Below are 27213 nucleotides of genomic sequence, written 5' to 3'. Positions count from 1 at the left end.
TTAACAATGAAAGACTTATATGACTAGGAGAAAAATAAAGCTGTCCGTCAGAGGTGTCACGAATAGTTTATAATTTCTGTACCATCTGTTACGTCGTTCGCAGCGTTGTGCCCTAGCACGCCCACCAATGGTTGTATTGTAAGTGACGTCATTCATCCCCTCGCAGCTGGTGTAGCCGAGGTGTCGAGCATGTGCATAAGTTTCTATTCAGACCTTTCACATGAGTAATCCACGGACAACATAATAAGAGCCCCGATAGTTGAAACGTGAGTGGGTTAGCGTTTAGCGGGCTGAGCGTTATGTCCGGGCTTACAAACAGTTACTAGAAGCCGAGTTTCGGAAACGCGTATCGTTGTTCCAGAAGCCGATAGTAATAGCGCGAGAACAGAACGACGACGCAGAAGCAAGAAGGACAAGAAAAATTTTCCTAATGACTTTTCTGTGCTTTTTTCTGCTTTTTTGTTTTTCCTCTTTCTTATGTATTGCTCTTTGTGCCACGTGGTTTTTGTCACATGGTTTACTGTCACTTCTATATGTTTTCGCACTCTGCGCAATAAACTCAGTTGGAAGTTAGCGCTCTTGTCCTTCGTGTCCTTCTTCTCCCTGCGCCGTCGTTCTGTTCTCGCGCTATATCTATCGTCATGTCATAGCAACTAGCTCAAGCTGCCATGCTCCGGGAGTCTTCCAAGCTGCGATAAATCACGAATGAAACTGCAAAACCTGATGGCAGGCAGATTGTGCAAGCCACTGTGCCGAGGTACCTTGGGAAGTCAAACGCGATGTCTTTTTTTCACGGGTAATTCTACTTAAGTTAACACGGTGGTTCTAGAGACCTATTGAGAGCAGATAACATCGTTGCATCGGTACAATTTAGGGGTCACTCTTGTTAACAACTGCACAGAATGTGATTATTAGCGTAACGAGAAAATCTTCGTTCAAAGTATGCGTTATCGAGTTGTCCTCGCCGTAAAAAAAATCACTGTTTATGTTCAACTAGTACATTGGGCTGTTCTATCGGGCTATGGAGCTTTGTTTTGAGAATGGTGCTTTTTTGTCATGTGTAACTGCGCATGAACGCTTTTCATAAACAGGGCCCTTTTCCGAAAAGACTATTGAGTGCACTTGTTTCAAGATATACCAGGTTAGTCACAGAAAAACACAAAAATGTTGCCTTGGAAATGACGCGTTTCTTAAAACTTTCTTTCCGCACATCTTCAGTGATTACGCCTAAAAATGACGCATCTTTTGCTTCAACAACAGCTTTGCGCTCGCTGAAGTCAGTATTTGTACTTACCGCAATATCTGTATTGCACGCAAAGACCATCTTTACGGCGAAACTCTTCATTATCGCAGACGCATTCATCGTACCCTACGGTGCAACTCTCAGTTTTTTTATTATTTGGGCAATAATTTTCCTTTTTAATGCCATCAGAGCAGTGCACGTAAACTTCATAAGGTCTGCACTCTGAAGGAATAAACACAATACCAAGCACAGATGATGAAACACTGTAATTTTATGGAACACATTGGTATCTCATAAATTTCACTCTCTTAGTCCAGGCGTTGAAATACACAAGGCTAATTGAATCACAAATCACCGGATACCTAAAACGCAGTGATAAGCAACTCAGCAGTGGGAAGTGGAAGGCAAAAGATTGATCAGGTGTTATTTCTTGTAGATGCAAAACACACGAATGGAATACTTTATTTATGACACGTTTTCGAACTCTAGTCGCGGTAGCTGATACTGATTGCTAGAGATCCGAAGGAACTGCTCATGGTTGATCTGTACAAATTCACGAAAATGGCAACTGCACCACACTGTCGAAATTTCAGTGACTCTCGAATCCGGTGTGCTTTATATTGAAACAATGGTTGTTAAACATAATACTTCAGAAGTTTTACTGAAATTCGAATAACTTTTAAGCGAATGTTTGAACTTGAAAGGCTGCCTGTTCAGTGATTTGAAACTGCAGTTTATCCCACTATTTAAGCATGGGTAGCAGAAAGATAAGCCAGTATATTTTTTCACCTCACTTGAAGAGAGAAGTGTCACGGTGTTCACTTTTTAGCAGTCGCATAATCTACACTTATTCGAATGCAGAAGTATAGATTGCAGCACTTCAAGAACTCGAGAGAGAAAGCCTTTAGCTTGAACCTTGAATGACTGAGAACGTCCCAATGCCCCTTGTGCGTCTTTCACTGCAACGATGCACTCACAAGATTTATATTCACACAAAATTGAGTAGAAATCGGGCAGCCATTCTCCACTGTGCTGACTTAGAAATAACTGTCAGTGCGTAAAAGAGGTGAGAGACCAGGGCGTGGTTGGACCGTGTTACTCCACTTTGTTTAGCCAATGCCCTACCATGACTCGGCAGGGCATTGGCTAAACCACCATGCTCTTGCCATCGTTAGAAGAGGCGTCATCAGATTGATTTCAAGACCATGAAAGTAATAAGACTATATATTCTGCTTTTGTTCATCATCTGTTTGTGTCACCGGTGTCATAAACGCGACATAAACAATGCGGCTTGGATTGGATTTCACCAGCGTGTCTGCTGGCAGTAACCGTGCGAAGAATTATCAACACCATCAAAAGATCTCGGAGTGGAGGGGTGCACCCTATACAGATGCACTACCCTTTGCCAGCTGATGGGAGACGTGGCCATTGCTCCAGGATTTCCTGGAGCAATTGCTCCAGGGTTTACAGCGATTCAATGGGGAGAGGTTAGGACAGGCATAAACTTTCTTCTGTGAAGTGTGTGTAGGTGGTAGTTCGAGCATATTGCGCTCATGTATATCAATATCCAGAGACCACCCCTCCCCCCACGTATCCTTGTGAAGAGGTAAGTAAAAGTAAAGTGCTCGCAGTAAAATACAGTAAATGACAGGTACAGTGGCCGTTTGGAGCAACGGCCTCCTATCACACCACTGAATAGGCTAGTCTTTGAAAACGCATCGTTGCGACGACCAAACTTATCGGAGACATAGGTAATTGTTCATGTTTGCTAAGCATACTGGTGTTGTTTTCGTCGGGGCGAAGTGCGTTAGGAGCAGTAATATAAAAATCATTTACTGCTCCAAATATCATTTCGAGCAGTAATATAAAACTTAAGTCGATTATCTTTTTTTATCATTAAGCGTGATTCTTAAACAAAACTGTTTGGCTGCAACAGTGCTTTCTATTTAGGACTGATGCCCAGCCGTGGAGGTCTAGTTGCTAAGGGACTCGGCGGCTGACCCGCAGGGGGCGGAATCAAATCTCGGCTGCGGCAGCTGCATTTCCGATTGAGGCAGAAATGTTGTAAGCCCGTGTGCTCACGTTTGGGTGCTTGTTAAAGAACCCCATGTTGTGAAAATTTCTTGAGCCCTCCACTACGGCGTCTATTATGATGATATTGTGGTTTTGAGACTTTACACCCTACATATCTAACATATCAACGTTTGTGACCACATGTCTATGGGCATGATTTTTATGTTAACAATATATTTCAAGCTGCTCTGACAAGGATCATTTTTGTTTTTACTTTATCGAGCGCATCCAAGCATATTTTTGATTCACAATAAGTGATTCTTTCTAAGTTATGCTGCACGGTGGCAACACGATACGCACGCGTTATTTCGCGGCAGATTTTCTCGAATTATCGGTTGGCTTTACAGTTGCTATGTGCCTTTGATATGAATGAAGTACTCCAATAGTAGAGATATTATTGTGCAATCTGCGAGAGCAAGGTAACCATTGTTAACAAATGTTAATTTTGTCTCAATCGAAAATGCACCTGCGACCAGACTATGCCTACTCATATAAAAGATGCTTGTTCACTCCGTATATCCGCGAGGAAACTAAAATACGCTACAGAACGCGTATTGTGCTCTTTTTTTTGTAGCTTTGGTAGCTCTGCACTCTACAGGAGAAAAGTACTCTCTATGACGCTTCCACTTTCAAAATTGCCTAATCTAGCTTTGTGGACCTGTCTGCCACTCTAATGCATGTCGAGGACGTTTAGGCTGCATTTCTCCAATGCGGGAGACTTGTATGCATATACGACACCAATGTAAAGGCTGCCGAGGCCTCATATTGTGTAATAAAAACTCTGCGTGTCACATGAAGGCAGTTTGATCAAAGTAACATGCAAGTGCTTGGCGTGAAACAGACGATTAGGCTTTCGGTACTTCTGTCTTTTCTGGGCGATTTAATAAGCGAGTTCAATGAGCGCTTTAAAAGGCATCGGATAACAGTGAAGATAATTTCTTCTCTCCTGACGCAGAATATTCTCGAATCTGCCATCTTTCATTCTGCCGAGAAGTTTTCTGGCGTGTATTCGAACATTATTCTCAACTTATACATTGCGAAAGGATAGAAGAGAAGAGGAGAGAAGAGAAAGGAAGGTAGGGAGGTCAACTAGTCCGCGATAATTCATTAGTTGCCGTACACGTGGAAAAGAGACGGGGGAAATCGAAAGAAGGAGGAGAAAGACACAAAAAAGACAGAGATAGCACAAAACACAGTACGTGCGCAAGTACCTAGCCAGTGAAAATCCAGTTTTTTTGTGGCGACATCACTGTCACAGCCAAATTACAAGTCCGTCTTCTTCAAAAACCTCAGCAGTTTTTTGGTCACCTTCGGCTGCTATGCCCTAGGCACGCTAGAATGGATAAAACGTATATTTGTGTAATGCCAAGGTGCTCTATAATAGACGCCAAAGGTTGTCTCTGCATGCCAGAGACCAGACAGTGACAGAGTAGTATATAGGGCAGCCCCTCCTCTCAAACACAAACATCGTGGAGAGCATTGTCAGGTAATGCAGTGCGAAAGCATACGAATTCGTAAATGCCACACCTTTCTACAAAGTATAAAGCAGTGTAGCCTATGTTTGGTGGTCTACTTGGCATACAGAGATACATCAAAGAGCACAGGCGGTGTTGCTGATTAATCTAGGTAATCTGGCTGCTTGGTAGTCAACATACAAAAAGGTTTGTCTCCTGTGCAACCCCTCAAAGTCTGCTGGCCTCATCAGACCTTGAAAGTGGCATGGCATCTTCATGTGTGCCGTCAATAGTAGCCCGAGCGGCTTTATCGGTGTGTTCGTTTCCTATGAGGCCGCACTGACTTGACAGCCCCTAAAACGTCACGTGGTACCCTTTCACATGTGATAATTGAATAACCTGCCGAATTTCAAACAAGAGCTGTTCGTTTGGGCCATGACGCAGTGCTGATAGCACATGGTGCTGGGCCGCTTTGGAGTCTGCGAAGATCGACCACTGTTGAGGTTGTTCCCGACTAACCAAGCAAAGGGCAGCGAGTACAGCAGCAGGTAGTTACGCAGCTGCCACGTCGGGGGTGGTCCGTTCTACAGCTGAAGGGAAGTGAGCAGTGTTGGCTGCGAAATGGAAGTATGTGTCGTGAGATATACTTGGGTTACCTGAAATGCAACAGGTTGCCAATAGCCGCCATGTATTCCTCCCAATCGTGCACCATATTCTTAAAAATCTGCCAACTCCGCCCGCGAAGACAGCTGAAAGAAAACGCTCCTTTTCACTACTCAGGTGCCTAAATGTGTATGTGAGAGCTACCAAAACAAAGAAAAGATTCCTTGGCATCGATCTTTTGAGCATCCACCAAAAAAGCCACGCGGAAGACGTTCTCGCTTTTCTTTGCCGGTAACGCCACCCACCGTAGTGGTCTAGTAGCTAAGGTACTCGGCTGCTGACCCGCAGGTGAAAGGATTAAATCCCCGCTACCGCGGCTGCATTTTCAATGGATTTGTAAAACCTCTAGGTCTGTGCGCTCATATTCAGGGGCATTTAGCGGCACAACTTTCTGCCTCCTTCTAACTCACTTGCCTTCTCTGAAAACTCAGTCAGTTATCCTTAGTGACCAGCATTTATACTGCCTACGCGCTATATGCCCGTACAATGTTCATTTCTTCTTCTTCATTTCAACTATGATATTGTTAAACCAGGATTGTTTCTTTATTCACTGTGCTTCCTTCTTGTCCCTTGAGGTTACACCTATCATTTTTCTTTCTATCGCTCGCTGAATCATACTCTATTTAGGCTGAACCTTCTTTGTAAGCTTCCAGGTTTCTTCTCAGTGGGTAAGTACTGGCAAGGTGCAGCAGCTATATAACTTCCCATTGATGAATTGTGACAATCTATCAGTAATGATTTAGGAGGGCTTGCAAAATGTGCTCCACTTCACTCTTATTCTTCTAGGTATATATGTCTCGTGGTTCGGCTGCGCGGTTTTTACCTGTCCTAAATAGACGTAGTCTTTTTATGACTTCAGGTGGTTTATTACCTATCTCGAAGCACTGTCCTCTTCCGAGGTTGCTTCTCATTACTTTCATTATCTGAATATTAATAATAGGACCTACTTTCCTGCCTTCCTTGCCTAACTCTGAAGTAATGAGTTGCGCTTCGTCTCCTGAGTTACTTAGCAATGCAATATCATGGGCGAAGTGCATGTTAGTAAAGTACTCTCCATTGAATCTAATGTCTAACTGTTCCCAATCTACGCCTCTGAAACCTTCCTGTAATCACGCGGGGAAAAGCATTGGGGAGATATTATCCACCAGCCTTGAACCCTTCTTGATTGGTATTCTGTTTCTTTTTTATTAAGCACTAAGGTAGCAGTCTTCCCTGTTTATTTCTTCCAGAATATTTACATATGCTTTGTCGAAGCCCTGACAAAGCAATGTATGCATGACTGCTGATATTTCTACTGAATTGAAAGCATTCTCGAAATCTATGAAGGCCATGTATTGTGCTTGGTTAAATTCTAAGCATTTCTCTATAACCTGATTGATATTATGATCCCGGGGTGAGAGTAGGCAGAGGGTAAAAATATAGTTATATATAGTACAGGGAGTACGCAGTGTCCTTTAACTAAGATGGAGGAGTGGCAACAACAATACGTGCTTTTATTAAATCGTCATTTCGTCGCCTTTATGGTACATTTGTTGATGTTTATCATCATTCGTATCATAAAGCCGCCGGTGAAAGTGCCGTCTCCGCGCTTAAGAAAGCGTGCGATCCTGCGCAGAGAAGTACGGCTTCAGGCGAAAGACGTATACAATGTCAGTTGACCACAGAGACGATGTGGATCGAGTGTCCAAGGGGGCAATCTCATAGGTGACCTCAGACAGTTGGCACAAGACTATGTAAGGCCCAGTGTAGCGTGCGAGAAAATTTAAGGAAAGACCAACGTGACGAGAGGGAGTCCAGATTAAAACTAAAGATCCTGGGGAATGAGAGACAGCTCTGTGACGGCTGTAGTAGATATCCTTTTTAGATAGTCGAAGCAGAAGGGCGGTTCTGGGCAATCTGTCGGGCCTCTCGAGGCCGAGTTGTTGCATCGCAAGCGTACTCAATAGGCGTGTAAGTATGCGACAGCAGAAGAGTGTCAAAATGCAAAGTGGGGTGACGGCCGTCCAAGAGATAGAAGGGAGAAAAACGAGCGGTGTCGTGTCACGACGAGTTGTAGGCAAACGTCACGTAAGGCAAAGTGGCATCCGAATCACCGTGATCTTCGGAGACATACATCAATAGCATTGTTGTCAGTGTTTGGGTAAGGTGCTCAGTGAGTCCATTTGTTTGCGGCTGGTAGGCAGTGGTGAGTTTATGACGTGTGGAACACGACCAAAAAATTTTGTCCACAACCTTGAAAAGAATGAACAACTGCGGTCGGTCATCAGTTGACGCGGCACCCCATGGTAGAGTATAACGTCCTGAAGGAGAAAGTCCGGGACATCAGTAGCACAGCTTGTTGGTAGGACTCGCGTGATAGCAAAGCGAGTCGCGTAGTCTGTAGGCACCACTACCCACTTATTGCCACTTAGAGACATTGGAAATGTTTCAATGAGATGAATACCAACGCGGTATACTGGGTCTGTTGGAATGTCAATATACTGAAGTGGGCCAGGTGGTACCAATGAACAATGCTTGGGGCGCTGGCTAGACTCAAAAGATGCAACGTATCGGCACACAGAGCGGTAAAGGCCGCGCCAGAAGAATCGACGCTGTACGCGGTAATACGTGCGGACTGCTCCAAGATGTCCAGCAGTTGGGGAATAATAAAGTTGCTCAAGCACAGTAGCCCAGAGCATTGCATGAACTACCATAAGAAGTTCTGGGTCTTCGGTGCTTGTGCTGCGTCAATAGAGAATTCCGTTATGAAGCGTGAGCAGGCGAAGGAAAGGATCCGAGGTGACAAGATAGACAGCGTATGATAGACCGCAAATTGGCATCCCTGAGTTGTTCCCTACGCATGCCCATGAAGTTAGTAATGGTGAAGACACAGGCATCACAATAATGCGTTGACAGGTCAGGAGGATCAACGGGATGGCGAGATAGACAGTCGGCATCCTGGTGCATTCGGCCAAACTTGAGTGTCACGTCAAAGCTATATTCGTGTAGCTTTGAAGCCCAACAATCTAAGCGTCCAGAACAATCGTTTAGGGAAGGAAACCAGCACAGGGCGTGGTGACTGTGATGACCGAAAAGTGGTGGCTGAAGAAGTTGGTTTAATTTTCCAAATTTCTATTAAAGAGCGAGGCACTCGCGCTCAGTGATGGAAAACTTGCACTCGGATGGTGAGAGGAGGCGACCTAAGTAGGCGATTAGACGATTTTGCCCCTGTTGCCACTGGGCGAGGACAGCGCCAATACCGCGTCCGCTGGCGTCCGCGTGAACTTCAGTAGGCGCTGAAGGATCGGAATGACCTAAGAAGGGCGGGGAAGTGAGCAACGCAGTATGTCAGCGAAACGAATCGGCTTGCTGGGGACCCCAAGAAAACGGCGTGTCCTTCTTCAGTAGCTGTGTCAAAGGATGGGCAATGTCGGTGAAGTTGTGGACAAAACGCCAGATGTAGAACAGAGGCCGACAAAGCTCCGTACATCTTTCGTGGAAATTGGTGTGGGGAAATCTTTGACGATGCAAATCTTGCCGGGATCAGGCTGCACGCCTTTAGCACTGTCAAGATGGCCTAGAAATGTTATTGTTTTGCGGCCGAAAGGGCATTTGGAAGAGTGTAACTGTTGGCCTGACCATCTGAAAACTTCCAGAACAGCTGACAGACGATTAAGGTGACTTTCGAATGATGGCGGGAATACAAAGACGTCATCGAGATAACAGAGGCACGTTGAGCATTTGTAACCCCTTAGCAGGGAGTCCAACATTCTGTCAACTTTAGCGGGAACATTGCATAAGCTAAGGGGCATTACCTAAAACTGGAAAAGTCCATTTCGTGTGACAAGTGCAGTCTTTTTACGGTCTAATTCATTCACGGAAATCTTCCAGTGTTCTGAACGCAGGTTGATAGAGGAGAAGTAGGCAGACGCGTGCAGGCAGTCGAGGGCATCGTAAATCCGTGGCAGTGTGTAGACATTCTTGCGCGTGACCTTGTTTAAATGACGGTGGTTGACGTAGAAGCACCAGCTGCCATCCTTCTTTTTTTATTATGCGACTGGTGAGGCCCATGGACTGCATGCTGGTTCAATAACGTTTTTTAGGAGCACTTGGTCAACTTCACGTTAGTTAACATGTCGCTCTGCTTGCGACACGCAATAAGGACGTCGTCGGATTGGGCGTGCGTCTTTAGTGTAGATCGTGTGAGTAACAACTGATGTCTGACCTGATGGGCTGTCGCCGAACATATCTCTGAACGATGGCAAGATATGCCGCTGACCAGCTTCCTGTGCAGGAACGAGGTCTGGCGCGACCATCTTGTCAATGTCGGCATCAATGGAGCTCTGTGAAGAGATACTGCAGCACGCAAATGAGCGTCAGCATTGAATACAGAAACAGAATGTTCACTGATGGAAGAGACGTTGGCTAGAGTCATGTCATCTGGAACAACTCGAAAGCACCAGCCTAATTTCAATATTGGTAACGACGCCACAATATTTGTAATCGTCAACAGAGTATGAGAAAGAGCCACACTTCTGTCTAATAACATGTCCGTAATTTGTGCCAGCACATAATCGCCATCGGGTTCCTGATGAAAAGACCTCATGGTTACATAGGTAACGGCTTGGGGTGCTAGGCGAACATACTCGACAGAACACAAACGCGGTTTAGGTGAAGTTGGAGTGTCATAGAAATAAGGTCGGTCAAGCGGACGCAAGCCTATTCGCAGTCAAGTAAGGCAGAGTGTGCGTCTAGAAAGTCCATTCCCAGGTTGAGTTCAAGAGAGCACTTTTCGTGTACGGCGAAAAGCACAGGTGTGGAGCGGTCAGCAACACTACCACGTGTGTAGCATATCCCAAGCCCAGGAAAAGTTCCACCTTCGGCGACGAGAATGACCGGACCTGTGGGCGGTGTTAAATTCTTTCTAAAACAGCGGCGAATCTTCGAGTTCATCACCGAAATGTGAGACCCTGTGTCTACAAAGATACAACAAGTGCATCGTCTATTTTAACATCTGTTAGGTTGCGTCATGCCGGCATAGTGAGAGGATTTGGCTGGCGAATAGTTAATGCAGCATCACCTCTGGGGGCTGCATTGTCTAGTTTTCCCGAGCCAGATGTGCAGTCGGCGAAAGAGGACGGCACAATTACGCTGAGCGAGACGACGGGCGACGAGACTGCGCTGAGCGGGACTGGTGGCAGGGAGGAGAAGGTGAACGACAATGCACCATCGACGAACTGACACCACCGGCTGGCCGAGGCGACTCGTGGCGAGTTTCGAAGTGGCCATAATCTGCCTATGCGTGACTGTGTTAGCCATAGGAAGGCTCACGCCAATACCACCTGCTATGGCAATAGCGGGACACATGACCAAATCGATGGCAGTTAAAGCAAATGGGCCGGTCATCAGCAGTCCTCCACTCAGCGGGATTGCGATAGCACGCCAGCAGCCTCTGGCCATGGCCTTGAGAAACAGGTGGACGATGGTCAGTCGGTCGGGAGGAGGCGGCGGTATACACAGATTCCAGGCCAACGTTCCAAAACTCTTGGCGAATGATGGCTTGCACTAAAGGTACCATTTGGAAGCTGGACTCACAGGCACTAGAGAAAGTTGAAGCGGGAGACATAACTTCAAGTTCTCCATGAATGATCTTCGTGACGTGCTCTGCACTCGTCGGTACCAAAGGTACAGGCATGTCTTTAAACAACCATGTTGCTGCGGCGTTGGGAACTCGAGTGACCCGATGGGAAATACGTCGGCTTTTTGCGGCCTCAAAACGCTGGCACTCTCAGATAATGGCATCTACTGTGTTACAGTCTTTTCAAATAACCCAATTGAACGCGTCATCGGCAATGCCTTTCAATATGTGCGCCACCTTCTCGGAGTCCTCCATGCCGTCGTCTGCTTATCGGCGAAGGGCAAGCACGCCCAGTATGTGAGACAGGTACGACTCCGATGACGGTTCAGCGCGAAATGCTAGCTGCTTCCTGGCCGCTGTCTTCCTGCCAGTCCATTTGCCGAACAGTGCACGAATCTTTTCTTTGCATGCGTCACAGCTGCCAATTTTCGTTTCGAGGCTTCTCAAACCACACTTTGGCTGCCCCCTTCTGGTAGAATAGGTTGTTCACCAGTATGAGCGTTTCGTACCAGCGATAATTTGGGCTTGTTCGTTCATACAGTGGCAACCATTCTTCAATGTCGACATTGTCGGTCCCGCAGAACGTGCCAGGGTCTTTCAGCTGGGGCAGAACAACTGTCGCTGTTGCGCTGGCCGCTGCAGGAGTCGGATTTGGACCCTCGTGTGCCATCATGGAAGAAACCTGGTGTCTGCCGCTGCCTAGCTCCATCTTGGTACCCAGCATCTCTACCAAAATGTCACGGGGTGAGAGTAGGCAGAGGTTAGAAAAATATTTACGGATTGTTCACGGAATACACAGTGTCCTTGAACCAAGATGACAGAGTGGCAACAACAACACGAGCTTTTGTTCAATCGTCATCTTCTTTGCATATATGGTGCATTCGTTGATGTTAATGATGACTTGTATCAGTATGAATGCGGTCGATTGTTGAGTAGCCTGTTCAAAATCCTGCTTATTCGTTTGGTTGATAAAATTTTATTGTTGTGCTAATTTTTCTAACAAGTACCTTCGTAAATAGCTGATACGCTATGGAGAGCAAACTGATCGGCATGTAGTTTTTCAAGTCCTTATCATCTCCTTTCGTATGTATTAGGGTGATGTCAGCATTCTTCCAAAACTCTGGTATTCTTCCTGTCAGGAGACACCTGGTAAACAAGGTCCCTAGTTTTTCTAACACAATCGTTGCTCCATTTTCCAGCAGATTTAATGTTACACGATCTCGACAGCAGCTTTGCCTCTTTACGTGCTCTCGAAAACTTTTCTGACTTCTATCATTACTACTGGGGTGTCATCTGGCTTACTGCTTGTTCTTAGATAATGTCATGGTTGTGCTGGCTACAGTACAGATCTCTGTAAAACTTCTTCGCTAGTTCTACTATCCTATCCATATTGGTAGTCACTTTGCCTTCCTCGTTCATTAGTTCATACATTTTTTTACATATCTCAAGTTTTCTCTTCACTGATTTGACGCTTCAATCATTTTTCAGAGCGTATTCAATTATCTTAAAGTTATACCTTCTTACATCGGATACCATACGCTTACCAACACTCTTTCGTCTGTTTTGCTCGAGGCTTTTATGCTTCAATGCTTCTTAATGAGATTCTTTGTTTCCTGGAACAGCTTGCCAGTGTCCTGTCCAACTACCGTATCTCTAACATCCACTGCACACTCCGTAATAGAAATCGTCTGATTATTATTCATTGTGTCTACGCTAAGGCTGTTTTCCTCGATAAGAGCCGAGTACTCGTTTCGAAGTGAGGCTCTCAATTCCTGTACTTTCCCTCTCAGTGCTAGCTTGTTGATTGGCATCTTTCATATCAGTTTCTGTCGTTTCTTCTTCACGTCAAGAAGAATTTCGGACCATAACAATATATGGTCCTCGCGTAGGCATCGCACGTTGCGAAGCACTTCCACATCCTGCTCGATGCCTGGGTGTGAACTCAGCGCAAAGTCTATTTCGTTCTTTATTTCGCCGTTAGGACTTCTTCATGTTAACTTACGGCCTTCTCGCTTTCGGTAAAAGGTATTCAAAATCCGTAAATTGTTGCGTTATGTGAATTCTACTGGTAGCTCCCCTCCGGAATTTCTAGTGCCGATGACGAAATTCCCTTCTCGCTGGGGTCCAGCCTTTTGTTTCTTCCCTACTTTTGCACTAAAGTGTCCCATAAGTTCAAGTTCAAGTTTCAGTTATATATATATATATATATATATATATATATATATATATATATATATATATATATATATATATATATATATATATTGTGTTACGCGAAACTTGAGTGTAACTATGTTTATTCACCGCGAATATGGGACAAACAAACCCTTTATTTTCCTCGCCTTACCATGACATGGCTCATATCGTATCATTCACCGGTTCGCAGATGAAGCTCGCTGGGCAAGTGAAATCACTAGCAGAGATGGGGATGGAAATTCTTGAAAAGAGATACGTGCGCCAGGTGTGTTTGGCTTGAACGACGACCAGATCACGTCAAGCGCGCCACTATGTAGGTAACGTCATTCAAGTCATTTACGGTAACGGCTGGGCCGACATAGGCGCGCTAAAAATTTCTGTCATAAGCCATGTTTTCGCTGGGAGGTCCAGAACCACACAAGGTCTCTTCTAGATTTACGTAGGGCTATTGACAAGTCACAGTTCACGATCATGACCGCGAAAATACAGATGTTATCACTCCTGACGGCCTCTACGAGTTTAAGGTCGTGCCTTTCGGTCTATGCTCAGAGCAAGCACCTTTCCAAAAGACAATGGACACTTCTCGCGTGACTCAGTTAAAGATTATGTCTTGTGTACCTTGACGACGTAGTGGTTTTCACAGACACGTTTGCGCAACACGTCCAGTATCTTCAGACAGTTCTTCATGCAATTTGAAAAGTTCTACTCTTTATAAAGCCTGAAAAGTGTCGTTTTCTCTCAGAACTAAAATTTCTTGGCGACGTCGGGAGTCATGCCGGTCTCCACCCTCAACCTGGAAAAAACCAACACTGGTGCCCCACTTTCTGTGCCAAGAAATAAACGCAACCTACGGTTATTTCTGGGGCTCTCAATGAACTCACGAAAGAGTGTATCCAGCTTGTTTGGCGACCAGATCAGCACTATGACTTCGACACTCTGGGACCTTTAGCAGACACCATCTCGGTCATTTTGACAAGACTGCTCACACGGAGCTGCTCACAGACACCAGCAACGCCCAAGGTGCTGTTTTGCTTCCGTAGCATAACTGCGTAAAGCGCGTGATTGCATATGCAAGCAAAACGTTGTAACCTGTTGAGAAAAAGTGTTCTGCAGCAAATAAATAATGCTTAGCAGTTGTGTGGGCCGTAGCAAAGTTTCGACCTTGCTTTTATGGCCGCACTGTGCGCACGGCCACCCTGTCCGCTGACTACCCCGAATTGCCGTCAATTCAGGCTAGTCTGCGACCACCATTCTTTGTGTTGGCTCGCCCACCCGAAAGACCCCTCAGAACGCATAGTGCGATGAAGACTTTCACTGCCGACGCTGACAGTCTTTCACGCACACCAGTGAATATTTACAACACTATATATGAAGAGTACAATGCTTTCCTTCAGCCGTGTCAGTACCCAGCCTGGCTATGCAACAGCGTGACAACTTTGAGCTCAGTCCGCTCATTCAATACCAAGAAGAGAGCGAATGCATCTTTCCTTGCAGTTTCGCTCAGTCACTTCCGTTCTTTTGTTTTCGGCATGAAGAAATTACAAGAAGAAATTCGACAATACGCCATATACTTATCTACTAGTTTTGCCAACCGCACTCAGTGATGAAGTATTAGGTGTTTTCCGAAACAAACCATCCTCCGAACATCTTGGCTACACACGAACGTCGGAACTAATTCGTCGTTTCTTCTATTACCCAAGTCTCGCAAAAACGAGGAAGCACTACGTTCGAATATGTCGTGACGACGAACGACGTAAGTTTCCACCTGTACGACCAACAGGACTCCTACGCACAATAATGACACTGAAGGCGTTATTTCATCAGGCCGGCATAAATTTTCTTGGTTCATTTCCATGTCTTCATCTGAAAACAAATGGATTGGGATCACTGCAGATTACGTATCCCGATACCGCGAAACGAAGGCAATACCAAAAGCTACCGCATTGGACGTCGTCAACTTTTTATTGCGATAGCAATTACATGAACGTTCTCGGCTGGATCTTGCCGTCAACGTCAGCATTCTTATTCGTATAAGTACACGTATGTGCAGCCAGTGATGTTTTACTGTCTGGTGTTCGTTAAGAGCCCACGGGTATATAGCAGATAAAGTTGATAATATAGTTCACCCAATCCAGCTGAGCTTTGCGAAGAAGGATGTGGTTCTACCACATTGCGTGATTTCCTAAGTAGTCGCATAGCCTTGGTATGGGTGGTCACTTCCTCTTTTGAACCTATTGTACTGCTTGGTGGATCGGGGCTGGCTGTGCTTGAACTCAACGTCAGGAGCAACTTTAACATTGCAGTCCTTAGCAACGAGAGGAAAAAAGAAAATGCGTCTGAAGTGGCTTGTCCTAGTGATGACATAATCAAGTGTATCGTGAATAAGTCACTATTGCCAGAGAAGAGACAAGCGTTAGTTCGGATGGTCTCTAACCATGCATCTGTTTTTGACTTCACCCTGAATATTACCAGAATTTCTGCACCACCTTTACGCACTCGTGATCCGAGTGATACTCGTTCCGCCCATCTCAATCGTCATAAACAATAAAAAGTACCTCCGCCTGAGAGTAAAGTTATGGCTCAGCAGGTGGAAGAAATGCTGTCCAAGAAAGTTATACAGCTCTAGTCCCTGGAGCCCCACCAGTTATACTTGTCCCGAGATTCTGTGTAGATTTCTGGCGGCTCAACCGAGTTGAGCCGCCAGAAGACGAATATCCCAGCCGATATTCGCCAAGACGAATATCCGCTTCCCTGCCTCGATGGTGTTATTTATTGTTTGCACTCTGCTTCCTGTTTTTCATCCATATACTTAGGATATGTTTTTTGGCAAATTGTCATGCAATCTGCTGCTAAAGAAGAAAATGGCGTTTATAACTACAGAACATTTTTTTGAATATACCGTCATGCCTTTTGGTCTGTGTAAGGTTTCATCCACGTTTTAGCGCTCGCACACAGTTCTCCGGGGCTTCAATTGTGGAACATGTCATTTCTATCTTGATTACGTCGTAATCTTTGGCAGCACGTTCTAAAACGAAATTGTCGACTTGATGTCCTTCTGATGTGCCTTGAAAAGCAGCATTTATCTTGAATTAAAAAAGTGCCATTTTGGTTAGCGTGAAAGTCTTGTTCTTAGCCATCTCGTAGACAAACATGGCGTTCGGCCTGCTCCCCAGAAAATCACCGCGGTCAGCACTTTCTCTCAACTACGTTCGCTACGAGAACTCCGAAGCCTCCTGGGCCTGTGTTAAATTTCCGGCGTTTTTCTCCTAGCTTTGCAGATGTTGCTGGTCCACTTACTCATCTGCTCAACAAAGACATACCCTTCATGTGTACAAAAGATTTCGAGTCATTGTTTTTTCAGCTAAAGCTTCTACTCACTTCTGGGACTGTTTTTTGTCATTTCGACGCATCATCCTCAACTGAAGTGCACAGTGACACCAGCGAACTCTGTATAGGCGCAGTATTAGCTCAGCGTCACGGCACCACCGAACATCTCATCGCCTACGTGAGCAATTTTTTGAGTAAAGCTGAGCACAATCACACAGTTCCAGAGCGAGAATGTGTGGCAGCTGTCTTCGCCGTGCACAAGTTTTGCCTGTATATCTATGGCCGCCGGATCTGCATCGTCACAGACCACCACTCACTTTGATGGCTCACGAGTCTTTGAAATGCGACCGGTCGTCTTGCACGGTGGGCACTCCGTTTTCAAAATTATGACTTTGCTGTATGCTTCAAGAGTTGCTGCCGTCACGCGTACGTCCTATCGTGACTTCTCCTTCCCACGACTGAATGCGACGCCAACATTTAGAAAGACTCTTGACTCACGTTTTCCATAATTGAAAAAGTTCCGTCAAAAACAACACGAAGGCCGTAGTCTGGCTCCTTTTTTTCTCATCTACCGTCAATAAACCACTTCAAGCCCCATTCCTCGTTCAGGATGGCATTCTTAACAAGCAAAAGCTCCAAAGGGGGCCCTCATACTTTTGGTGGTCCCCAAATATTTGTGACCCAACGTTCTGCAAGCTATGCACGATGATTCGACAGCTGGCCATATGGGGTTTGCAAAGATCTATCACCGCGCACTGAACCATTTCTACTGGCTCCGAATGCGTCAGGATACAGCTAATTACGTGACCAGCTGTGAGCATTCTCAATGGTACAACAGTCCAACAAGTGTGCCGCCAGGGGCTCCGAATGCGTCAGGATACAGCTAATTACGTGACCAGCTGTGAGCATTGTCAATGGTACAACAGTCCAACAAGTGTGCCGCCAGGATTTCTCCATTCCAAGCTACCTCTATTTTTTCCTTTTGAGGTCTTCGGAAATGACTTGACAAGCCCTTTTCCACCATTCATCACTTGGAACCACTAGTTTAAAGTCTGGGTAGGCCACCTCACTCGGCAAGCGGAAACCGCTGCGATCTCTGCTGCAACAGACGGTCACGTTTTTGACTTCCTGCTTCACTACATCATCCTCCAGCATCATCCTCCGACATAATCCTCCGGCATCATCCTCGTGCCATCATTAGCGATCGTGGCCGGCGGTTTGTAGCCGGCGTCGTGGAAGAGTTGGTTCACCAGTCTGTTTCCCAGTTGCATCACGCCCCGTCATACCATCCAAAGACCTTTGGTCTTACTGAGCGTTTCAACAGGATGCTGATTAACATTCTCGATATGTACGTTAATTCCATGCAGAAAAGTCGGACGAAGTTTTACCTTTTAATACCTACGCCTACAACACTGCGCTACAAGATACCATTAGATTTAGCCTTTTGTATCTTGTCAACATCCGTGAGCCACGTAAAACCTTTGACACAATTCTCCTGTTTATAGAGCATGAAAACCCATGCCTTGCAGAGACACTCTGTCGCGCAGAAGAGGCGCGACGCATCGCTCGTTTCTGAACTTTTGCATCCCAAGACCATTCAAAGGGTCGCTAGGTTGAGCGACATCGACATGTGTCGTACGGTGATGGAGATATGGAATGGCTGTGGACTCCATGCCGCTAGCGTGGCTAGTATCAAAAATTTCTGGTCTGGCCCACTATACAGGTCTCTTTGCCGTTTAGTCACGCCTTAGCGACGTTACGTGCGTGATAACATGCCTCGAATCTTTTGGCCATCACTCCAGGAAAACTGACGTCGTACATGCCGCCTGGTTGAAGCCATACTACGCGCGAAACTGAGTAACTTGCCCAGTGTGCATTGTCTGCAACGGGTTAAATTACACGGGGCTTTAGTAGAAGTCGAAATAGGAGAAAAAAGTGTCTGTGTTCTGTGCCATCCCCTCTTTCTTCAACTATACATCATACCGCTTTTAGAACAATCATCTCTCACCGTAACATAATACACATATTATAAACCTCCGATGCAAGGAGTTGAACCTGGGACTTGCGCGTCATGAATTCGAGGCGTTAACCACTGAGAAAACGAGATGTACTACCTTCAGCGTTTAAAAGGCAAGCACCTGTACACGACCTCTCGCGCGCGATCATCTCTCGGGAGGATCATACGTCTTGACTGGTCTTGGGCACGCTGAAATGATTTTGTTGTAGTTGTGGTGGAGTGCACAAAAGTTGGTGCAATCGTTGCACAGCCTTCGTTTGTCAAAAGGGAGGCTGTGAACCTGTTCACATACAGCAAAGCGCTTTTCACACGCACCGAAGTAACAACCGAGACGCTTCTTTAGGTTATTGTGTACCTGAGAGTACGTTTAGTGCGTGTTTTAGGCGTGAGCAGCGTGGGGCACGTTTCAGTTTTCTAGCCATTCTGCGCGTTACCTTCCAATTCGTTGCTATCACGCTCACTGATTCATCATTATGGCAAAGCTGAGACATTTTTGTTAAATGTATTGTCCTCCATCACGGCACTTAAAATGTTGTCTTCACATATCATGACACGATTTCATCCGCAGAGAGGATACAGAAAGAGTCAGGCTAAGGTGCATGGAACACCAAAACACAACGGAATATCGGAATTGCTGCGAGGTTGCTCAAAAAACGGACTCACTGAGCGACTAAAAGATCATTGGAGACATGCTCTAAATGTATGTAGCTGTTGACCACAATAACTTGCTTTACGTTGCATTTGCTTGTGACACCGCAGTCCAAGAAAGTACAAATTTCACACCCTTTCTGCTTCAACGAGCTGAAGAAGCTCGTTAACTCGCTCGACACCGTATTCTGTGTCACCGTTCTGCAGATGCACGCCGCTACAATCTTCATTCTTGTGATGTAACCTTCAATCCAGGCGACGAAGTGTAGTTGTGGACCCCAATTCGACAACGTGGCCAGTCAGAAAATTTCCTCCGTCACTATTTCATACCATACAAGGTTTTACGGTGACTCAGTGAAGTAAACAACGAAGTTCTTTCAGAGAGCACCTTAAAATGTTCCCGTCGGCTTGCACAATTTATTTTCTTTCAAGTTACAAGAATAAAACATACTTTTCTGCCTGTGACATGACTGCTGAGTCACTTTAGATTTTACAGACATTTTACCGTCTGTACTTTTGCTTTCTCTTTTCTCTTTTCTTGTTTCTTCTTTTTCCTTTTATACCCTGCTTGATAGTGACCTATTGGTTTATTTGGAGCAACAACACACGTCTTTACAATGTACAGTGCCTCCTTCGTTTGTTTCATCCAACTTACTGTGCGGCTTCGCGACGATATTTCTTTGGGAGACAGGGTAATGGCACATGAGATTTAGGAATTACCCGCTCTGACGCCGCGACGTTTGTGGAAAAGTAGAACATTTTCGCTCTTATAATTCCGGAGCAGACGTCCACTCCTGGCTTATTGTTTTATCTCACCAGTGACAACATGTTACTTGGCCTGCAATGTACATCGTAATGTAATATGGCCATGCGTGCTGTTGGTCTAAAAACAAGCCTGGTTGAACATTACACCTTTTGTACTTCATCTAAATTTCTTGAAACACAAAGGCTTCTACAAATCAAGGAATGTGAAAAACGTTTATATTCTGACACCTGTCAAAATTTACGTTTCGTTTGTAATGCAATATGTTTGATATATTTTTTATTTTGTTCAGTTCGCTGTCTTCAGAGGTAATAAAGAAATGAAAATTGTGACCCTGGCACGCGGATAGTGTGCCCGGCAGCTTCTGTCCCCGACTGAGAGCTCGAGAGTTGGATTCCCTTTAATTCAACTTGTTTTCGTTTTCTTCTGATGGTGTTGTTTTTAGGCGTTGATTTATTGACAGGAATGGGTCTTTGAAATTTTGTTGGACCCAGGCCTAAAATACGAGACGTGCGTGAAGTTCGAACAAATATGAACGTGGCTTGCCTATCAGATAAAGCAAGAAGCCACCGACACAAAAATATTTCGTTCTCTCTGTGCCTAGTACTGGCTCTCCTAAATCTCGAGCCAATGAACGTGGTTGATCATTGTTGCTTTGAACAAAAACCTATGCTCATATATTGAACGACGTCTTTGTTTTCTGTACAGACCCAGAGGCCGAAAATTGTAAGGCAGAGAAATACCTGAAATAATGGATTTTGAGTCACTTGCTAGGTTTAATTTTTCTCAAAACCAGTTACACTGCATCTAGCACTAAAAGACTTAGTATTCAGGGCTTATGCAGAGTGAGTATCATCTGATGTAAACAGCGTCCAAACCAGCGATTGAGCCGGGATTATGCGATTCTCAGGATCTCTGGTGGCACCTTACGCAATGTGTGGCAAGCTCCTTCACCCACAAGCCCGATTTTAGCAAGCTTACGCAATAACCGGAAACTCTTGCGCATGTCTTACGCAACGCGTGGCAAGCCCCTCGCCCACGGGAGCAACATAGCCCGCAACCAGCGGTGGTTTCTGATTATAAGCTGCTGACGCAAAGGATACCTGAAGCCTACAAAACAACCAAGCGGCGCAATGAGAAGCAGCATCCGAGAGCGTCGAAAAGCAATCGAAGACATCACAGGTTCATGTCGCACCTCAGTGCAGCTTCCTAAACTGTCCGCTCAAGTCCCGAATATATAAAACCTCTGTTCTGTTCTGTTGTGTTCTAACTAATTTGCTGTGAAGAGGTTCATATCGTTTCGGCTACTCCATATTAATAGGCTCTACAGTGAAAAAGAGACTATTACTGAACGGTACCTAACAATTTACTATCAAAAAAAACATATTAGCACAATGAAGTCAGTTGTATTATCATGCCAATGCACAGTTTGCTGACAGCAGTTCATACTGTCATAAACTGTTCACACGCCATCTTACTTTTTTACTGTCAGTATATGCACTAACACGTTTCATATATATCAATTTCTGGCTCTCTATCATAGACGCTTATCTAGTCCTGTATCCACTAAAACGCCTGTGTGGACAATTTTGTTTTTTTCTGAAGATGCATCCCAGGCCATGGCCCGTGTAATTTGTTTATTCGAAAGGGCCATCTGTCCAAACTTGCTAGTTTGTTCCTTAGTTTTTTCTTTATATTTGCGTAATAACACACTCCAAAAGAATATGACAAACGTTTTCTTCCGCACGACCACAATGGCATTCCGATGTGTTTTGTGCAGGAAGCTGTTTATTCTCAGCGCAAACCGCTCCTGCAGTTTTGTGTAGTGTTTTTGGACGATAACAAAACTTGGGAAGTGGAACGTGGCAACATGCTACTTTATATCGAAATCTGTGAATCAAAGTCTCTAAATGTCATGGGAGATCTGTTGCTACGAAAAAGTTTCTGTGTGGAGCATTTTTATAATGGCCTAATTTCTATAATTTACGGGTAACAAAAACCACTTCTCCATCGAACAATGGTTAGCTCCTTGAGTTATAAAATGCCCAATATCCTTTCCAGACATAGGGATTGCGCAATCACGTCTTTCGTTAAATTCTTTCTTGGCGGGGCTGTTAGCCTCCTCATTTCTCTTTATTCCAATGTGATTAAGTCTCCACTGGAATAGAATGTTCTAACCCTGCGCTAAGACATATTTTACCGTTTCTGAATACACGGTGCTGTTTCCTCTTTTTTGTAAAGTGACGTCGCATTTTCGTTGCAAAAAGCGTTTCTGGTTAGCTGAAAGGCAGGTTCACTATTGCTGCATATTACCCACTTTCGTTGCACAGAGTTCTCGCAGATAAGCTACACTGCTTCGAAGATAGCCACCAACGTTGCTGTCGTCGATGAATATTTGCGCAATAAGTACGTGCTCTTTTTCTGAATTTCGGGTATAAAGACTGCACAGGCTGAAGTTTCTTCGGCACATAATTCATCTGTGTGTATCTTTGTTTTTATTAAGCATCATATAAAAATGATGAAGCACCACCTGCGCCGCTACTGGAGGTGCCAAGTCCGCTTTCTTCCATACGCCATCTGTTTCACAAATAACATTGAGAAGCGGCAGCGTCCAAGGTTATTTTGAAGGTTTCCATTCGTCAAATCCTGGCACTACGGCTTGGATTGATCATACACTATCCTGTAGTCAAGTTGCAGTTCATTGTGTAAGTGCACTAGATAAAGGATGACTTTCATAATACATGAAAATTGTAAAGAAATATTCGTAGATATTTTTGTTATCTCGGAGTACTGCCAAATATGGTTGTCGAGCATCTGCATACGCTAAAGTTCTGGAAGTTGACTGTGGCAACCCCAGACATACCCTAAAGCTCCTTGCCAATAACAAGTGGTCTCCATTTGGTGGAGGCAGGATGTCCGTGCAGCCGAGGCAGTGAGTAACTTACGATGGGGCGTGTCCATGCTTCTTGTAGGGACAATAGCGACTCTGTAGTACCGCGGTGCCCTATTTAGCCCCGCACAGATGCCGGACTATTCGAATGACTTTTTTCACTTTTGTTTAAGGGACCGGACATGAGGCGACCATGTTAGTCTCTGGTCTAAAATCAGTCCCGTGGATCTATGAGTTTTTACCATTCGAATAGGCTGATTTCGCAGAATAATCTTGAGATCTCCAGGTCTTTATTGCAAACCGAGTTAGGGCTTTTATAGTCAGACTCAGTTCCATACCTCTTTTTTTAGAAAATAACCAAAAACAATTGACCAGTTGTTCATATGCTTACTATATCAGCATATACATAACATCGAAATTTAGGTGCAAGATTACACGCAAGCTAGCGCCATGCCTGCATTAAAGAGAATAGCGCTTAGCACGCTGCCATGTGGCTCTGCTTAGTTGACGACATGTTCTGACATTGGGCCCTACTGCGTAACTACAAAAACTCCAACACGCTATCTCGCCATTAAATTCGTCGAATGCCTGGACTTCCACAACGCGAACGTGACTCACTGTGTTGTATGCTCATTGGACATAAAGCAATACAGTGACCGGGACGTTTTCTTGTGTACGTTGGTTTTCAACAATTGTGATCAAGTTCAATATGCAGTTCATTGTGCATCTACCTCTTTTGAAGCCAGCTATGCATTACCGTAGCAGTTTGTTTCATCTTTTACTACCATAAAAGTCGTTCACAGATAATTTTCTTCATCATTTTTTAAATACTACTTGTCAAATTAAGCGGCCTAAACGAATTCACTGAATAGGGCTCTTTTCTGGCTATAGCAATGGTACTACTTTTGATATCTTCCCGATTTCTGGAACTTTTTCTTCTTGCCAACGTTTATTGTAAATCTCCAACAGGTGTAATTTTTCTTTTTCGCACAAATTAGAAAGTGCAGCGTATTTAACTCCATCTGGTCCTGGTGAACTTGTTCGCTTTACTGAATACGGAACTTATTGGAGCTCGTGTGGTGTGAAGCTGTCATCCAAATCTGGTGAACTCACCGCAGACAACTTCGTTGCAACCCCCGAAGCTGACTTCCGAGGATTTATAATTGCTAGTTTGGATTGCTTATCCATTTATCGGTGTAAGATCGCATAGTACTTTGGCAACCACACGTTCGCTAACTACTCGTGTCAGCACTAGAGCCTGTAGTGGTCTCGAGTTGGCTACTGGCTGTCGCAGGGCACGTACCAAGTTTCACAGTTGAGGTGCCGAAGTAAATGGAGAAAGTGAGCCAAATAAATGTTGCCAACTTTTGGTTGAAAGCTTTTGCAGTTGGTTATGCATTGCAGATTGTACTTTCTGTGCGACCTTAAAATCTTTTAAATATCCTGATTTGCGACATCTTCTTTTAGATAATATTTGTATTGCCCGAAAGTGCTCATACCCAACACCCGCATACCCATCATGATCTGGTTCTGCATGAGTAGTTTTTGATAGAAATGTTTTGTCTTCGATCCTTACGTTTCTGCGTCATAGCAAGGTTCAAGATTTTGTCTCTGTAGTTCTGGAAAGATCGTGAGATATGTAATTCTTGTTGTGTGGTCCTCTCTCATTTTTTTCAACTTTGGGTGATATATGAATACTGCCAGTTGTCACTTCCCCTTGTATCAGTGTCTGTAGTACAGTCCGTTCCATACGCTAATTCAGTGAAGCATACAGTGATGTCTAGCACGCTGCTGTAGCTATGCTCTCGTAGGTACGTCAAACAACCGTCATTTATTTTAACGTAACCGTGGTATTTGCGCATTTTTATTAGGTCAGATTCCCTACATCAGAACGCTCACTACTCCACAATTCACGGTGCGCGCTAAAATTATCACATGAACATTTGTAATCATGATCAGATCTACACACTGCAGCCAACTCTGCGTATGAAAATTTTGCTTTAGGGTACACGCATGCACTGACGACTGTTGCAGTAACGTTACCAAACTTGACCTTGTATCCAACGAATTCTGACGCATCTGTTTCTGAAATATTCACCAATGTCGATGGAATATTGCGTCTCAAACACAACATTATCCTGCGTTTTGCACAAGCACGTTCTGCTTGGTACACCACATAATTAGACAAGCTAAAGATACTCTTGTTTCATAAATACACCAAATTGAAAACCCCTGCTAAGCGACAAATTTTCAAACATCTCCACTCTTATTTTTCGACTGTTGCAGTTTCACTGGATTATTTTACTTGTTTTGCACAATTTAGACAGCCTGGTAGCCATGATTACTACAAGATAAGATGCTCAAGATCTAGCAGGAATTGCACTTTCGATTAAAAGCCTGCTTGTGGCAGCCATCGTAGAATCGCTGCAACAGCTGGAAAGATAATTGCCAAATTGACTTGCTCGCTTTCAGCTGTCTCCGTTGAGATCGCATTTCTTGAAGACTTTTTTTCTCAACAGGCTCCTTTAACCCTTTTTTTTTTGGTAGTGAATTACTCCTTTGCTCTGTCAAGCCCGGCAGAAGGAACCACTACAGCATGTTCTTGGGCAGGGACTTCTTCGCCAATGCGATGTTTTGGTGTTGAGCGCTTTAATACTTAACGAGTAAAAGTCGTGACGCCACTATTTTGGATTTCTTTGTGCTGCAGGAACACCTTCGACTATATCCGCATTTTGCGCTGACCTTCTTTGTATGTTAAGATATGCTTTGACAATTCCATCTCATTGTGCAGCCGATGACAAACAGTTTTGAGAACAGCGTAAAAACGACACCGTATGTGGTCAAGCACAGTTCGCACACTTAGGTTGACGCTTCGCGGTGCATGCTTTGTAATCATGTGCGCCCGCGCGTACCTTGCATCTCTTGGTTCCCTTGAAAGCCTTGGTCATATGCCTATATCTCTTGAAGGTGCTGCACCTTACAGCTGGCTTAATATATTCTTCAACAGTGTGAACCGTAAAGCCGAGAGAATCTTTTTTTGGCAATGGCATGTCGTGCCTAAACTGGATTATCACATTGCGTACGGGCTGCATTGTGGCAACTCTACCTTCATTTCTTGCGTATCTCTTTTGTCATGTGACTGAGGTTACTCCAACATCTTCAAAATACTCCAGCAGGTCAGAATCGCTGTATTCAAGTGGAACATCCCTTATCTTTGTTAGATCCTTCTTGTAAGACTCGAGTAGAATCACATCCACAGGCCAGCCAGCCAAACTTCTAATCAACAGGCACTCGTTTGCCGAGTACAAAGGTCATACTCCAGCACAAGAACTTCTGTCTCTGCTGATTCTTGATGATTTTAATTTCTAATTGATAGCAGCCTTGATCCCAGATGCAATGCAATTTGGTTTCACCTTCCGGAAGGAGTCCTCGGAGGTAATTACACTGAGGACCACCGGAATCTGCGTAGCTAGGTTCTTGTGATAGGTGACCACAACGTACGCTCTCTCCTTTTCCTTGGGTGCCTGTTTATCCATATGAGTCACGTCATTAAGACGGTAAATTGATGTGGCGTCATCGTTCACTCTCTACTCCCTCCTCTGTATGCCTTTTCTTACACTGCCAGGCCTTTCTGTTTTTCACATAGGAGGTCACTATCATTGTTGAGCCTGCAGCATCTTTAAGTCGAGCGGGATCGCTAAGTGATGCTCCGCTTCGCCCTAGCGGCATCACATTGTCCCCCATACACGGGCTTTGCCAGGTATATGGCACGGGCCTGCTAAAGGTCCATTTCTAACTCTATGCGTAGTAAAACACCATGTCAGCGATGTTTATTTGCCACTCTCCAAACATCTGAGTTTATGCAGTACATAAATGTTGCCTAAATTGACAGTAGCCTTTTCCGCTCCGTCTATCAGCTCTGCGCAGTTGCAGCCGAGAGCTGAGAAACACGCTATACCTGACAGCGGTGACAGGGGTGCGTTACCCAACAGTGATGTCAGCGGCACGATTCGCAGAAATTTGTGACGTAAGCTACAAGCAATCTCTGCGGCATGTTGACTATTTATATGTAAAAAATGCCTGACTTTTTGTTTTTATTTGTAAGCCCTAGCAGTAAGTTTATTTCTACTCTTGGAGGTAGTTCACACACTCTAGCCTGAGCAGATGGTATAAATCTGTGAGAGAGTATTAAATCTACTTCAGAAGCGTGGCTGTACTCTAGCGAGGAAGCTTATTGACTATTTTTCCGCAACAGTAGAGGCGTTCTGTCGAGAGAATGTGCCCAATCCGTGCAGCAGATAGTTCCCAGAACTCCATAAAAG

The 27213-nt window shown here is 44.7% G+C and overlaps 1 protein-coding gene across 1 annotated transcript in view; it reads right to left on the bottom strand.

Moving 5' to 3' along the window:
• The window catches only part of LOC142767585 (uncharacterized), an 82213-nt gene that overhangs the window by 51389 nt on the left and 3611 nt on the right, over positions 1-27213 (bottom strand). Inside the window, exon 3 of the mRNA XM_075869550.1 lies at positions 1295-1465. Within this exon, the coding sequence (XP_075725665.1) occupies positions 1295-1465 (171 nt within the window). The remainder of the gene's footprint in view (positions 1-1294; positions 1466-27213) is intronic.

Source organism: Rhipicephalus microplus, chromosome 7 (assembly GCF_043290135.1).
Source record: "Rhipicephalus microplus isolate Deutch F79 chromosome 7, USDA_Rmic, whole genome shotgun sequence".
Classification (NCBI taxonomy): domain Eukaryota; kingdom Metazoa; phylum Arthropoda; class Arachnida; order Ixodida; family Ixodidae; genus Rhipicephalus; species Rhipicephalus microplus.
The sequence above is the reverse complement of the archived record's forward strand: the minus strand, read 5'-3'. Positions and strand labels throughout refer to the sequence as shown.